Raw genomic sequence first — 15,061 nt, forward strand, 5'->3', positions numbered from 1 at the left:
ATGCTGGGGATCTGACCTGGCAAGGCAGACACCTTATGCGCTGTACTATCACGCCAGCCCTTCCACCCTACTTTCATACTTGCTCTTCATGGCACCTTCTTTCTGTTTTTATCAGTAACCAATTATATTTTTTTCCTTGCTCATATCTTTCCTAGAATTAAGTGTAAGATTGTAGAAATTTGTCTTATTCAGTTTCTAGAGCAGCATTAATCAACCCCAAACTGTTGACTTCTTGGGGGGAAGGGATCATACCTGCCGATGCTCAGGGGATACTCTTGGCTCTGTACTCAGTAATTATGCCTCGCAGTGCTTGGGGGACCATATGGGATGCCAGGGATCTAACCCAGCTTGGGTGCATGCAAGGCAAACAACTACTCGGGAATTACTCAGGAATTATTCCTGGCAGTGTTTAGGGGACCATATGGAGTGCTGGGGATTGAGCCCGTGCCTGCCACATGCAAGGCAAGTACCCTTGCTCGCCATTGTATTTCTCTAGCCTCTGCTGATGTTTTTTTGTTTCGTTTTGTTTTTGGGTCACACCTGGTAATGCTCGGGAGTTACTCCTAACTCTGTGCTTAGAAGTAGTCCTGGTGAGAGGCTGGAGCGATAGCACAGTGGGTAGGGCATTTGCCTTGCATGCAGTCGACCTGGGTTCGATTACCAGCATCCCATATGGTCCTCTGAGCACTGCAGGAGTAATTCCTGAGTGCAGAACCAGGAGTAACCCCTGAGCATCGCTGTGTGTGACCCAAAAGGCAAAAAAAAAAAAAGTCCCCGTGAAAGTCCGTGCTTGAGGAACCATATGAGGTGCTGGGGATTGAACGTGGGTTGACCTCGTGTACACACCCTGCCTGCTGTATTACTGCTCCGGCCCTTCTTGAGTCCCCCTTTTAAAAAGTTATTGTGGGGGCCACTTCTCAAGGTACTCAGGAGATCATGATTTGCCAGGGATCGATCCCAGAATCTTATAGGACACGTGCTCTCCCACTTGGGCCATATTCCTGGCTGACACCCTTGTTTCTGGGTGCCAGTAGTACCCGTAGTGGTGACAGTGTGTGTTCTAGACATTGGCAAACATCTCCTCGGAGGCAGAATCATTCTCCCTGAGAACATTGTTACAGAACAGCTTTGACACCTAGTGAATCTATCATCATAATTATTTATTGAATTGCTTCAGTGGGGCATAAGCTCAATAAATCTTTTTTGCATGAACTCAGGAAAGAATGAAGCAGTAAAGCGCTCTGGAACACTGGGCTGTGCTTAGCCTTGTGTTTCTTCTTCCCTCTGGGTAGACAGCTCCGTCTGTCTTCCCTGCTCCCCGCACCATGATCCATAGTTCAGTGTTTGCCGCCACCCTTAGACTTGCAAGCTCTTTTAGCCAGTGGAGCTCTTAAATTTACTTTATTCAGCTCAACAGGTCACTCAGCAAGTAAGCATCTCCTCTATACTGTAAAAGGACAGGAGAGCGCTGGAGAGACTGTACAGCTGGTAGGGTGCTTGCCTTGCATGCGTCCAACTCTGGTTCAATCCTGAATGCCCCATATGGTCCCCTATCAGAGTGATCCCTGGGCGTAGAGCCAGGAGTAAGTCCTGAACACCACTGGCTATTGCCGCCCCCCCCCCCCCCCCCCGCAAGAAAAGACCTTCCCCCACAGAAAAAAAAAACAACCAAGAGACCTATGGGACATTGGGTAAAGTGGGTGTTGCTACAGGAAATGTTTAAAATTTGACTTATTTCAGGGTGATGTTTGACTGGTACTTATGGGCAGACATCGGGGCCTTTGAGTCTGTTGTTAAGTGCTTATCAGGACTGGGTGAAATTGCAACTGAGTTTGGGATCCTTTTTATTGAGAGAAAAACTTTATTTTTTAAAAGAGCTAGAGTCATACTGATAAAATGCCTATTTTTTTGGACAGGAGATAGGATTCATTTTGATGGGTGGGGGGGAGGGGCAGGCTCAGGAGTGCAGTGCCCACCACCTGGCTAAAGTGCCCTACTTAGACATGTATGTGACCCCACAGCCCTCTGGGGTGTGCCACTTCTCAGGCACCACTTCTCAGTCTTAGAGTCATCTGCATTAAACACAGTGCAGCCCAAAGGGGCTGGAGAGATAATACAGTGGGCAGGGTGCTTGTCTTATACACGGCCAACCCAAGTTCTATCCCCAGAATTTCGTATGGTTGCCCTAGTACCAGGAGTAATTCCTGAGTACAGAGCCAGGAGTAACCCTTGAGCATTGCTAGGCATGTCCCCAAAACAAAACAACCCCCCAACCCCCGCCAAAAAAAAAGTCCAAAATGTGGTACATACCCACTTCTTGGATTTGGCACAGCCCTACTTCTGGAGGCTAGGAAACTTGAACTTGGTCCAGAATAGAGCCTCAATATCCTGCTCTTTGAGACTTGATTTGGATGGAAACAGTGACTTGGCTGATGGATGCCTACAGCTCTCCAAATGCTCCTTCAGCAGTTGGAGCTAAGATAGGAACTGTGTGAGAGCAGCTTTGAATGGCCTGCAGAAAGGACTGTCTTCAAAGCCCTTAGAGACTTCTAAGCAAGCTACAATCTGCATTTCCTGCCTCAGGGAGGCTGTCTTCAGCCTTGCAAACCCAAGCCCCACCATGGTTTATTTGTTTTGAGGTGGAGGGAGGGAGGGGCACACTCCTTGGTGCTCTAGGTTTCCTTTTGGCTCTGTGCCCAGGGGATGATGAGGGACCATAATGGAGCTGGGGTTCTAACACAAGTTGGCCACATGCAAGGTAACCTCGCTCCCTGCTGTACTGCTGCACTGGCTCTGTATGATACTTACAGGATGAATTATGGTCCTCCAAACTTTGCTGAGGAAGGTGCCTATTAAGGTCAGGTTGGGTTCTTTTTTCCCTTGTGGGATTTTCCCTTGTGTGCTTTGATCACAAATCACAAATCATCCTGTTAATCGTCGATTGCCTCGAGCAGGCCCCAGTAACGTCTCCTTCATCCTAGCCCTGAGATTATATTCAAGGCTCTTTAGGAGAATGAGACCCATCATTGGTACTGGTATTTGGCATATTGGGTACGCCACAGGGAGTTTGCCAGACTCTGCCGTGTGGGCAGGCTACATTTGGTAGCCTGCCAGTTTGTCCAGAGTAGGAATGAGATAATAAGATGTCATAATAAGATGTCGCGCGGCCGCATAGTCTCTGAGTCTTGGCCGCTGATGGGATTACACAGCGCCAGGGGGCCAGTTGGTGGGTGTGACCCCCGCCTACTGGAATTTGGAGGATCTGGGTGGAGGATGCTCGGCCCAAATCCGAGTAGGCTTGGAGATCTCGGCCCCGGAACCCGCGTGACTTTGTCCCTTTGCCAGTACCTTCATGTGTGCGGAGAGTGGTCTCAGCATGGTGGTGGCTGGTCCTGGAGGTCTTTGGCTGCCGGAGCCCTGGTCGGGCGGGGAGGAAAACTCAACCCGCTCCCCTCCAAGGGGCCCCGGCGGCGAGGACAGTCAGGCACGGGGGCAGGAGACTGCACTGTTCTTCTTCCGGGAGCTGGTTTTTATAGTCTCTGAGTCTTGGCCGCTGATGGGATTACACTTTGATATAAAAGCTATAATTATTCTGTAATCAAAGCTGAAATCAAAGAGAAATGTTACCTAATGTCTTTTAGCAGGAAAAATGATAGCACAAGATTTAGGGTTGGTTTTATTTAGGTTATTTACTTATTTTATTTATTTATTTATTTATTTGCTTTTTGGGTCACACCCAGTGATGCTAACGGGTCACTCCTGGCTCATGCATTGAGGAATTGCTCCTGGCGGTGCTCGGGGGACCATATGGGATGCTGGGAATCAAACCTGTGTTGGCCATGTTGGCTGCGTGCAAGGCAAACGCCCTACCGCTGCTTCAGCCCCTAGGTTATTTATTTTGGGTTAGGGGCCACACCCAGTGGTGCTCAGGAGTCACTCCTGACTTTGTACTTAGGAATTACTCCTGGAGGTACTTGGGAGACCATGTGAGATGCTGGGGATTGAACCTTATCAACTGTTTGCAAGGCAAAGGCCCTACCCACTGTACTATTATTCTGGCCACTAGTTTTTTTCTTATTTTGGGGGGGTCACACCCGGCGATGTACAGGGGTTACTCCTGGGATGCTGGGAATCGAACCCGGGTCAGCCGCGTGCAAGGCAGACGCCCTACCCGCTGTACTATCGCTCCAGCCCCAAAACATTTTTTTCTTTTTTTTGCTTTTTGGGTCACATACAGCTATGCACAGGGGTTACTCCTGGCTCATGGACTCAGGCATTACTCCTGGTGGTGCTCGGATAATTTTAGCTTTTTATTCTGAGGCTATACTGTTGCAGAGATCCCTGCTGGCCGAGGACATCTTTCGATCCTCCCCTGAAGACCCCTGATAGAATTCTTTGGTCCTCCCCACTTCTTCCCAGAATTACTCCTGGTGATGCTCAAGGAACCTTATGGGATGCAGGGAATCAAACACAGGTTGGCCACATGCAAAGCAGGTGCCTTACCTGCTGTGTTTCACTCCGGTCCAATGATTCTTATACAGTGCTCCCAGTCGGCCTGGGTTTTGTCTTTCAATTGAAAGCAGTTGGTCATGAAATTTTTGTCATAAAACAGTATCTTATTCTCTTCTGTTTGATTTTCGCACCACCTATAGAGGTACTTGGGGGCTGCTCCCATGGGTGCTTGGGAATCCTGGGCCCCTATGTGCAAAGTAGGTGTTCCAGCACTTTGTGCCATCTCTCCGGCCCCTGATTAGAGTCTTTTGTAAGTGACTAGTTAGAGGAAGGCTTAGAGACTTGTTCTGGAGTCTGAACCCTGCAGTTTCTTGTGAGTAATCTTGCACAGTTGCCCTTTGCTCAGCCAGTCTCTGTCTAGACTTCCCTTCCCCCTATCCTCCCCTTTGAAAACCCAGAAAAAAGAATTTGAGGTGACTAGAATTGAGTTGAAAGCGTTTCTGAATAGACTGTTACTTTCCCTATTGTTAGTGTGGTATGGGTTTGGAATGGAACGATCTTAATGAACCTCAAGAATTCAAATAAAGGTTCCCCCCCACCTTCTCCATTTGTTTTTATTTTGGATTTTCCTATTAGTGATAAGTGTTCTGCTTGTAAGCTTTTACATATTTAAAAAAGTTTTGGTGGAGAGTTCGGACAGAAGGTAGGGCATTTACCTTGCTTGTGCCCAACCCATGTTCAGTCCCAGGCATCCCAGATGATCCCCTGAGCACAGCCAGGTATGGCTCTGGTGGCCCTGAGCACCACCGGGGTGGCCATAGTGGCCCCTGGCACTGCTTGGCCTTACTTTGGACCCCAGACCCCCTGTGCAGTCTTTGGGGGCTTCATCCTCTCCACACCCAACTTCTCTCCCCTCCCCCCCAATAAAGTTGGTTAAGACCCGGCCCCTGTCACAGGGGAGGTAGGAAATGAGGGTGTCCTGCCAGGCCTGTCAGTCTCCTGATACTCGGGGTGGCCAGGGGCCGGGGGTACTCATGATTTTCTGTTTCCTTTGCAGGTATATGAGTGACCTAAAGCTGCAAAAGAAGACGGAGAGAGAGCAGTGCCAGCTGCAAGCAGGGCAAGGATGCCAATTCCTCCTCCCCCGCCGCCCCCACCTGGGCCGCCTCCGCCTCCCAGCTTTAATCAGGTGGGCAGCCCCTCACCCCTCATTCAGTATTCTAGATTTGCCCACCCAGAATTCTTCCTCTGTAAATCTGGTTGGTTTTTTGGTTTTGGTTTTGGGGCATTCTCAGGTCTTATTCCTGGCTCTGTACACAGGAATTACTCTTGGTGGTGCTTGGGGAACCATATGGGATGCTGGGATCGAACCTGGGTCATCTGTGTGCAAGGCAAATTGTAATATTTCTCCAGGCCCCCAGGGTTTGATTTTTTTTTTTTTTTGGTTGTTTTTGAGCCATGCCTGGTGGTGCTCATTACTTTCCCCCGGCTCTGTGCTTAGGAATCACTCCTGGCGGTGCTTGGAGGACCATATGGGGTGCTGAGGACTGAACCTGCCTTCAGTGACATGCAAGGCATGTGCCCTATCCTTATCAGTCTCTCACTTCAGCCCTTACAATGTTGTTTGTAACACTCTAAAGTTTGGTCCTAGTATCAGTGAATACTTAAGGCTTCCTAGTATAAAGTAGCATTTGTTTTGTTTTGGGGCCACACCCAGCAATGCTTAGGGCTTATGCCTGGCCCTGCATTCAAGGATCACCCCTGGTGGTGCTTGGGGAACTATATGGGATGCTGGGGATCGAACCCTGGTCAACCATGTATGAGGCAAGTGCCCTACCCACTGTACTATCTCTCCTCCTATAAAATAGCATATTTAAAGACATGGTGAAGGAAGATGTAGAACAGAGTCTTTCCTCTTTAGATCTGCTCTCGAGAGGTCTTCCAAGGACCACGGAGAGGCCAGAGATAATCTAGCAGGTTTAGCACTTGCCTTGCACGTCACTGACTCAGGTTTGATCCCCAGCATTTCATATGGTCCCCTACGCCAGGAGTGATTTCTGAGTGCAAAGCCAGGAGTAACCCCTGAATACTGCTGGGTATGGCCCCCAAACAAAACTAAGCAAGAAAAGAAAAAAAAGGAACCACATTGGCTTGTCCTGTTCCTTTTTCTGGTTCAGTCTAAATGGAAATGTTATTTGTGTATGTGTGCATGAGAAAGAATTAATTGCTTAAGAAGAGTGTAATGTAGGAGGTGAAACTGGGGGTACAGGCTGAGACAAGGGCTTAAATGTTTTTCCTTGTGGGGCTAGAGCAATAGCACAGCGGGTAGGACGTTTGCCTTGCATGCGGCCAACCTGGGTTCAATTCCCAGCATCCCATATGGTCCCCTGAGCACTGCCAGGAATAATTCTTGAGTGCAGAGCCAGGAGTAATCCCTGTGCATTGCAGGGTGTGACCCCCCCCCAAAAAAAATAATGTTTTTCCTCGTGATGATGGGAAGGTATTGAAGTATTTCCAGCCACAGAAATAACTGGATAGGGCTTTTACTAGAAAGGTACTCTTTACAGTGTAGACAGGGGGCTGGGATTGAGGCCAGGGACAGGAGGTTAAGACTAGAGACAAAAGACGGGGTTGGAGTGACAGTATAGTATGGAGGGCTCTTGACGTGCACACTGCCAACCCCTGTACCATATGGATTCTCGAACCCTGCCAGGAGTAATCCCTGAACACTGTGAGACCCTAAAATCAAAAAAATTAAAATCAGGAGGATAAATGAGAATACCAGTCAGGCCAGCATTCAAATCTCAGACTCTCAGCCCTGCATTTAAGTCACGTGGTGTTAACTTTCCTAAGCCTTCATTTTCTTATCTTAGAAGTGAGAAGTCTATTTCATAGTGTCATTCAGAAGATAGTCTGAAGAGGGAGACAATAGGGCACCATGTGCATTGAGGGAAGGCGTGTGCGTTTGACTTCTTGCTTTACCATTTACCTGGTAAAGTAAGTTTCTCAGTGCAAGAGCTTGTGAAATTACTCAGTTTTGGACGCACACTTTCCAGATGGGTAATGATGGCCTCATCCCATAGGGATAGTTTGGGATTTAGTTCTGTCGTCATCATCATAGTTGTAGAACTTGGGGACCCAGCAGCACCTAGTATTGTTGCTTGTTAGAAGGGGGTATTGACCCAGGATCTCACATGCCAGTACCAGGCATGCCATGCTCTGCCACTGGCACCAGATCCCATCTCTGTTTTTAGGCTTAAGTGAGATTTTGTGGTGATGTGCTTAGAACAGTGCCTAAAGTATACTTAGCAGGGACTCAGCAAATGTCTGCCTTGATGGTGAGCTTAACATACAAAGTACATAGCACACCAGCCTGGCACATAGATACTAGGTAACCAGTAGTGTAGACCAGGGTGGGAAACATCCATATAAGAAAGGCCTGCAGCGTCATGTGGTCTAGCCTCGGGACCTGACTGGACAGGCACGTAGGTTTCTTAGGGGCAGCTGTCTCATGTATTGTGTATTCTGCAGAGCTTAAGAGATAGTACAGCAGGTCGGGCACTTGCCTTGTATGCAGCTGACCTGGGTTCAGTCCCTCGTATCCTGTGTTCCTCCACACAGTCCCCCTAAACTCTCCCTAATAACAGTAATATCCAAATGGCCCTTGGTAGAAAATAGGTTGTCAGCCATGGCGTCGGCCTCCTTTACAGAGTTCTTGAATCGGAGAGATACAACCTTCACAGAGGTGAGCCAGGAGGAGTGGTACAGTAGGAATGACAGTGAGTGAGCGGAATACCGTTCATTTCGGCCCTTTATCCCAGCTTTGCTGAAGGGACTGTTCACGATGGGCTGTTTCCCTCTCCCTCCAGGCGAGCACAGAGCCGCCCAAGCTGAGCAGGGAGGAGCAGCGGGGCCGCGGGGCTCTCCTGCAGGACATCTGCAGAGGGACCAAGCTGAAGAAGGTGACCCACATTAACGATCGCAGCGCTCCCATCCTTGAGAGTGAGTGAGCTTCCTTCCCTGGGGTTGGCCTGGACCTCAGCCAACATGTCACTTTGGTTGTCAGACCTTGAGTATCTGAGCGCGGTCCTTTGGGAGTGTTTCCTGTAGATGTCCCTTGACTATCTTCTCTTCACTATCTGTTCTTTCTCACACTCGAGAGATTTCTTTCTGACCTTTTGGAAGCGTTCTTGGATCTCAGATAACTCTCTCCTGCTCTGATGCATGCTGGTTAGAGCTTATTTCTTGCCTGTTCTGTACAGAGCTGCCATACCTGGGAATTGGCCTTCTGGAGCCCGCAGTTCTTTTATAATTGCTACAGATATCCAGTCTGATATTTGGGGTGTTAGCTCATGCATGAGTCAAAACAAGTATGTGTTTCTAATTTTCACTTTTGTTGGGGGTCCCAGGAAATGCTCTGAGGGCTCATAGTCCCTACTTGGCAGTGCCTGGCCAACTGGGCTGGTGAGTCAATGCAAAGATGATGCCCAGTAGACCCTGCAGTGTTGGGGGTTTCCTGTGCACCTCTGGTGGTGCTCTGGGGCCTCCAGGGCTGCTTGGGGACCATGGAACGGAGATCAAGCCAGGTTTACTGCCTACAAGTCTTATACCCCTGTACTATCTCTCTGACTCTTAACTTTGTTTTTTAATGGGGTCACAACCAGCAGTGCTGGCGCCCACCAGGGCTACACAAGGGGATCATGAGGTGCCTGGGATCAAATAGAGGGCCTCATGTGTGCTAGAAAGGCAAGTGCTTGAGCTTGAGCTCTCCCCTCGTGTGTGTGTGAGTGTGTGTGTGTGTCTACGCACATATATGTATATATGTTTGTTTTTTTAATAAAAGCAATCTAATCAGTGGCTGAATAAATAGCAATACTCCTACATAAATAAAATAATAAAATCAAGCTTTTGGGTTTATTTATTTTATTTTTTGAAATTAAATACCAGGCAGAGGAAGGGTTTCTCCTCAGGACTGATCTGGTCACAAGGTGAAAGCTCTTTGGTGTGTATTCTAGAACCCAAAGGGAGTGGTGGTGGTTATGCCTCCGGAACAGCGGCCCTGCAGCCCAAAGGACCTCTCTTCCAAGGCGGCGTGCCCAAGCTCAGGCCCGTGGGCAACAAGGACATTTCAGGTAACTTGTGTACGCTTTTAGGGTGTTTCCTAAGCATGTCGACTGTCTGCTCCCAAGAGGGCAGAATGTGGTAGGGGTGGGAGGAGGAAGTGGGGATAGAGGAGAGTTAGAGTGGAATACAGCAAAGCCCAGGGGTCAGATCAGGCTTTTCAGCAGCCTCTTTAGTGGTTCTGAGCCTGGAGCGAGAGGAGAGGCCACGCTGCCCCAGGCCTGGGAGAAGTGGACGTCCCGAGGGAAACGCTCTAGCTCTGCTGACCCAGTGCCATCCGGTGTGTTTGTAGAGAACCTGGCTGGGAAGCCTGCCCTGCAAGCCCCCAGTGCTCGAGCTGCTGCCCCCCGGCCTCCTGTGTCAGCAGCTGCTGGGCGCCCTCAGGATGACACGGAGAGCAGCCGCACCTCCCTCCCAGAGCTTCCCCGGATGCAGAGACCCTCGCTGCCAGACCTCTCTCGGCCCAACAGCACCAGCAGTAGTGGCATGAAGCACAGCTCCTCCGCCCCACCGCCGCCACCGCCTGGGCGCCGGGCTAACGCGCCCCCCACACCTCTGCCAGTGCACAGCAGCAAAGGCCCGGCCTACAACAGGGAGAAACCCTTGCCGCCCACCCCCGGACAGAGGCTTCACCCTGGTCGCGAGGGGCCTCCGGCTCCGCCCCCCGTGAAGCCACCTCCCTCCCCTGTGAATATCCGAACCGGACCAAGTGGCCAGTCTCTGGCTCCTCCGCCGCCGCCTTATCGCCAACCTCCAGGGGTCCCCAACGGACCCTCCAGTCCCACGAACGAGTCTGCCCCGGAGCTGCCACAGAGACACAATTCTTTGCATAGGAAGACACCAGGGCCTGTCAGAGGCCTGGCACCTCCTCCACCCACCTCAGTGTCCCCCTCTTTACAGAGTAACAGGCCGCCCCCTCCAGCCCGAGATCCTCCCAGTCGGGGAGCAGGTAAGTGCCTGGAAGTGCTTTTTCCCCCCTGTAAGCCGAGAGTTGACTTACGTCTTTCACCCTCGGCCCCAAGCTCCTTCATTGATGGGGAAGCATGAGATGCTCTCTCAGGAAGTATATTGAGTGTCAGAGGATCGTTAAAGATATAAGCACACTACCTCTACCTCCCTCTCCCAACAATATCCCATTGTCTTGAACAATCAGACAAATTAGTTAAAAATAAATAGGCAGTGCCGGAGCTATAGCGCAGTGGGTTTGCCTTGCACGCAGCCAACCCGGGTTCGATTCCCAGCATCCCATATGTCCCCCGAGGCATTGTCAGAAGTAATTCCTGAGTGCAGAGCCAGGAAATACACCTGTGCATCTATCTGGGTGTGACCCCAAAAGCAAAAAAAAAAAAAACCTCAAACTAGGGTCGAGCACAGCATAGTCATTTACAAGGCCAGTGTATTACTTCCTGTACTATTCCTCCAGTATGTGGTTATATTTTAAGGGATCAGGAGCGAGATAGGGTAGTGTCAGGGTAGGCTAACTGGCTGTACCATTGCTTTAGCCCCACCAATTTTTTTCTATTTTTGTTACTTTTTTTTTCGGTCACCTACCTGGTATGCTCAGGGGCTAATCCTGGCTCTGCACTCCGGAATTACTCCTGGCCATGCCCAGGGGGTATGGGATGCTGGGATTCGGGTTGGCCACATACAAGGCAAGTGCCCTATCTGCTGTACTGTCCTTTCCAGCCCCCGTTTACCTTTTTAAAAGATCATCAGCCTAGGGGTCAAATAGTACAGTCGATAGGGCGCTTGCCTTGCACACAGCAGACCCAGGTTTAATCCCCAACATCTTATAAGGCCCCTCAGACACTACCAGGATTGATTACTGAGCACTCCTGGATGTAATACATACACACAAACACATACACACAACCCACCAGCTTACCAGCTTACACACACACACACACACACACACACACACACACACACACACAAAACCTACCAGCTTAGCTATTATGAACAGATTGCAAGGGAACAAAAGTGGCAAAAGGAGGACCCCCCCCCTCCCCAGTAGGCTGTTTTAGTAACTGGACAAATGGATAAGATGGATAGGACCACAGGAAGTTTGGGAGAAGGCAGGTGTTCAGTTTGGGACAACTTAAGTCAAATTTTTATTTTTTGGTTCTTTCATTTTTTGTGCCAAACCTGGTGGTGCTCAAAACTTACTCCTGCCTCTGTACTCAAGGTTTCACTCTCAGTAGGGCTCATGACTTGGGCGACCATATGTGTTGCTTCGGATCAAACCTGGGTCAGCCACATGCTAGGCAAGGACTTGTCCCAGCTTGTTAAGTTGAGATTGCCTACAGTACTTCCAGGAAGAAATATGAGTGCCGTCTCCAGAGTTCCAGGGAGAGGGCTGGGCTGAGAAGAGAAATTTGAGTGGAACTGAAGACCCCACATGCTAGGTGTGACTGGCTCAAACTGAATGTCCGTGAGGCCCTGAGGCCGCCGGCCCTCCTGCCTTTGAGCTCAAAGGTGTTAAGCGGAGAATCCACTAGAGTCCTTAGAGAGGGATGGAGGGAGATGGAAGGAGGAAGGGAGGAGCGAGCTCCTCAGACCAGCTCCACTGTGCCCTTGGGGGCAGATGGGCAGGTGAGTTGAAGAGTGACATTGTTCTGGCAGCGTGGGAGCCCTTTATTGTGACCCCCCCAACCGCTCAGGACTCATGTGAATAGTGGCGCAGGGTGGAGGTGAGAGTCTGCTTGGATGACTTCAGGAGCGCAGGAAAGACGGAACTGGAGATGGCAACTTAGCGAGAACGAGGTAAGCAGGAGTTTGCCATCGGTGGAGCCAGGAGGCAGGTAAATGGAATGTTTGCTGGAGGAACATGTGGGCACAGGGGTTCTCCCCTCCCCCCATCGTGCAGGATGGGAGATAGTTCAGTCTTGTGTGTATGTCGGTGGAATGATACTCAGAGAGAGTTGCCTGAGTAATATTCTTTCAAAGGCAAGGAGTGGAAATCTGATCTTTAGGTAAATTGTTCTTTTTTTTTTTCCTTTTTGGGTCACACCCGGCGATGCACAGGGGTTACTCCTGACTCATGCACTCCTGGCGGTCCTCGGGACCATATGAGATGCTGGGAATCAAACCCGGGTCGGTCGCGTGCAAGGCAAACACCCTACCTGCTGTGTTATCACTCCAACCCTCCTTAGGTAAATGTTGACCTTAGGTAAAGATGAGAGTACGGATAGTTATATCATCCATCGGAAAGGAGGAAAGGCAGAGTATATTGACAGAAGTGGGTCAGTGGGAGCTGGAGCCATAGCACAGTGGGTCGGGTGTTTTCCTTATGCGCAGCCAACCTGGGTTTGACCCCGAGCATTCCATATGGTCCCCTGAGCTCCACCAGGAATAATTTCTGAATGTAGAGCGTGTCCGTTGCTGGTATCACCCAAAAAGAAAAAAAAAAAGCTGCTCAATGGTTGTGGTAGGAACACGTGGGCCCGAAGGTTCAGAGGCCCCCAGGGCCATACCTGGCAGTGCTGTGGGGGAAACATGGGGCGGGGGTGCAGCTGAGCCTCACACGTCAGACTTGTGTGTTCTGCCCCTGGAGCCCCGGAGAGGGAGATTTGGAGGCAAACAGGGCATGAGACGCTTAGACCAAGTTGTGTGGGAGAGAGAAGGGACTCGGGGAAAGTGCAAGGTGCAGCAGCCCCTCAGAAGGCCCACTCGAGATCGGGCCCATGGGCTGCCAGTGAGGCCAGCACCCTGCACGCTTCGCAGCCTCAGACACTTCCAAGGGGTAGAGTGTGCCCAGGGCCAATGGCCGGAATTGTAGCTCAGTGTTCCAACACTTGGCCTTGTAACCACTTGGGAGGCCCTGGGTTTAATACCCAGAGATTGCAAAACAAAACAAATTACCCTCTTTCCCGCAAGAAAAAATCCTTGTTAAAACCCTCCAGGTTTTGTTGCAGTATGTATGTTTGTGTTTGTGAAGTCCTGTGTCCACTCAGGGATTGTGGAACAAATCCACCCTCCTCAGCCACTACCCCCCCCAAAAAAAAAACATTCATGCTAACCAGCATTAGCGTGTGTGCATGTATGTGGACCATACCCAGTGATGCTGAGGAGTTATTCACTATTGGTTCTGGGGACGAATCTGGGGTCGGTCACCTGCAAGGCAAGTGCATTAACTGCTGTATTTTCTGTCGGGCCCAGGGTTAGCATTTTTGAGGCACGTGTGACTCTTAAGGGGGAGAGTGGGAGGTAGAGGGATTTGGGTTCTGTGGAAGAGAGCCATTGTTGCAATGGGCCATGGCGTTAAACTGGGTGAGGAGGGGATTAAGGAACCCTAAAAAAGGTAGAAGTTGTGTAATGGTTTTATAGTCTGGCTTGACTGAAACGAGAGCTGGAGGGAGGGAAATCAGGTCAGTTCTCTCAGCTCTCCGGATCAGCATACTTCGAACTGCACCCTGCACAGATGGCTTTGCAGCTTTTTCCTGTGAACAGTCCTTGTAGGTATTGATCATTGATTAGGAGGCTATGTTACCTGAAGCAGTGTAAAAGCCCATTTATCTATATGTGCTTGTTAGGTAACAGCTTTGTACTCTGCGAGCTGGCAGCTGAGCAGCAGATAAGGTTTGAAATTCCTTTTTAACTTAGGGGTTTCTCTTAAGGGTTTTTATGTGAGCACAGGGTTTGGGATGACGACTGTCAAAGGATGTGAGCGTGTGCTTTGTATGTGGGAGCCGCGTGTTCAGCCCTCATACCACATGATCTCCCAGCACTTCCAGGTGTGGCTTCGCCCCCTGAAAGAAGTCCTTGTACACGAACAGAGTCTGGCCTTTCTAACCCCATCCAGGAATGGAAGTGAAGAAAGGTGTGATTCTGTGGGTTGAGCTGAGAAGTTTTTAAATGTCTGCCATGGTCCCGCAAGATCATGTTCAGGGGGTCGGGCACACACTTCGCAGGTATGGCCCCCAAATGAAAAAGAAAGATCACTCGGTTTTCGTCTTCATCTTCGATTGCTGTTCACAGAACTCCCGGGGAGTTTGTAAAATGAAGCCCTGTATGAAAATGCCATGTAAACTCAAGCATATTCATGGTTTTATGCAAAGGACTTCCAGATAGTTCAGGGACTTTTTATTATTTTTTTTTTTTTTAAAGAGAATTGATGTTACCACTTTTCCTCAAAATTGAGATTATCATGGATAGTAAGAGGTCATTTTTCACCCCCAAGTTTTTTTTTGTTTTTGTTTTTTCCCTTTTTGGGTCACACCCGGCAATGCACAGGGATTACTCCTGGCTCTGCACTCAGGAATTACTCCTGGCGGTGCTCAGGGGACTATATGGGATGCTGGGAATCAAACCTGGCTTGACCTCGTGCAGGCAAAAACCCTACCCGCTGTGCTATCGCTCCAGCCCCCTTGTTTTTTTTTTTTTTTTTTTTAGTGTTTTTTGTTTGTTTGTTTGTTGGTTTGTTTTAACTAGTTGTTTCTTAGGGTTCAGTTTTGTCACATGACAGGATATTTCATTTTTCTTGTTTTGG

The 15,061-nt window shown here is 49.6% G+C and overlaps 1 protein-coding gene across 2 annotated transcripts in view; it reads left to right on the plus strand.

Moving 5' to 3' along the window:
• WIPF2 (WAS/WASL interacting protein family member 2) overlaps positions 1-15,061 on the plus strand; it is a 35,676-nt gene that overhangs the window by 13,263 nt on the left and 7,352 nt on the right. For both annotated transcript variants that reach the window (XM_056126988.1, XM_056126990.1), the window contains exons 2-5: positions 5,510-5,641; positions 8,322-8,454; positions 9,468-9,584; positions 9,866-10,522. In XM_056126988.1, the coding sequence (XP_055982963.1) occupies positions 5,579-5,641; positions 8,322-8,454; positions 9,468-9,584; positions 9,866-10,522 (970 nt within the window). In that variant the 5' untranslated portion in view covers positions 5,510-5,578. The remainder of the gene's footprint in view (positions 1-5,509; positions 5,642-8,321; positions 8,455-9,467; positions 9,585-9,865; positions 10,523-15,061) is intronic.

Source organism: Sorex fumeus, unplaced genomic scaffold (genome assembly GCF_029834395.1).
Source record: "Sorex fumeus unplaced genomic scaffold, SorFum_2.1 ptg000063l, whole genome shotgun sequence".
Lineage (NCBI taxonomy): Eukaryota > Metazoa > Chordata > Mammalia > Eulipotyphla > Soricidae > Sorex > Sorex fumeus.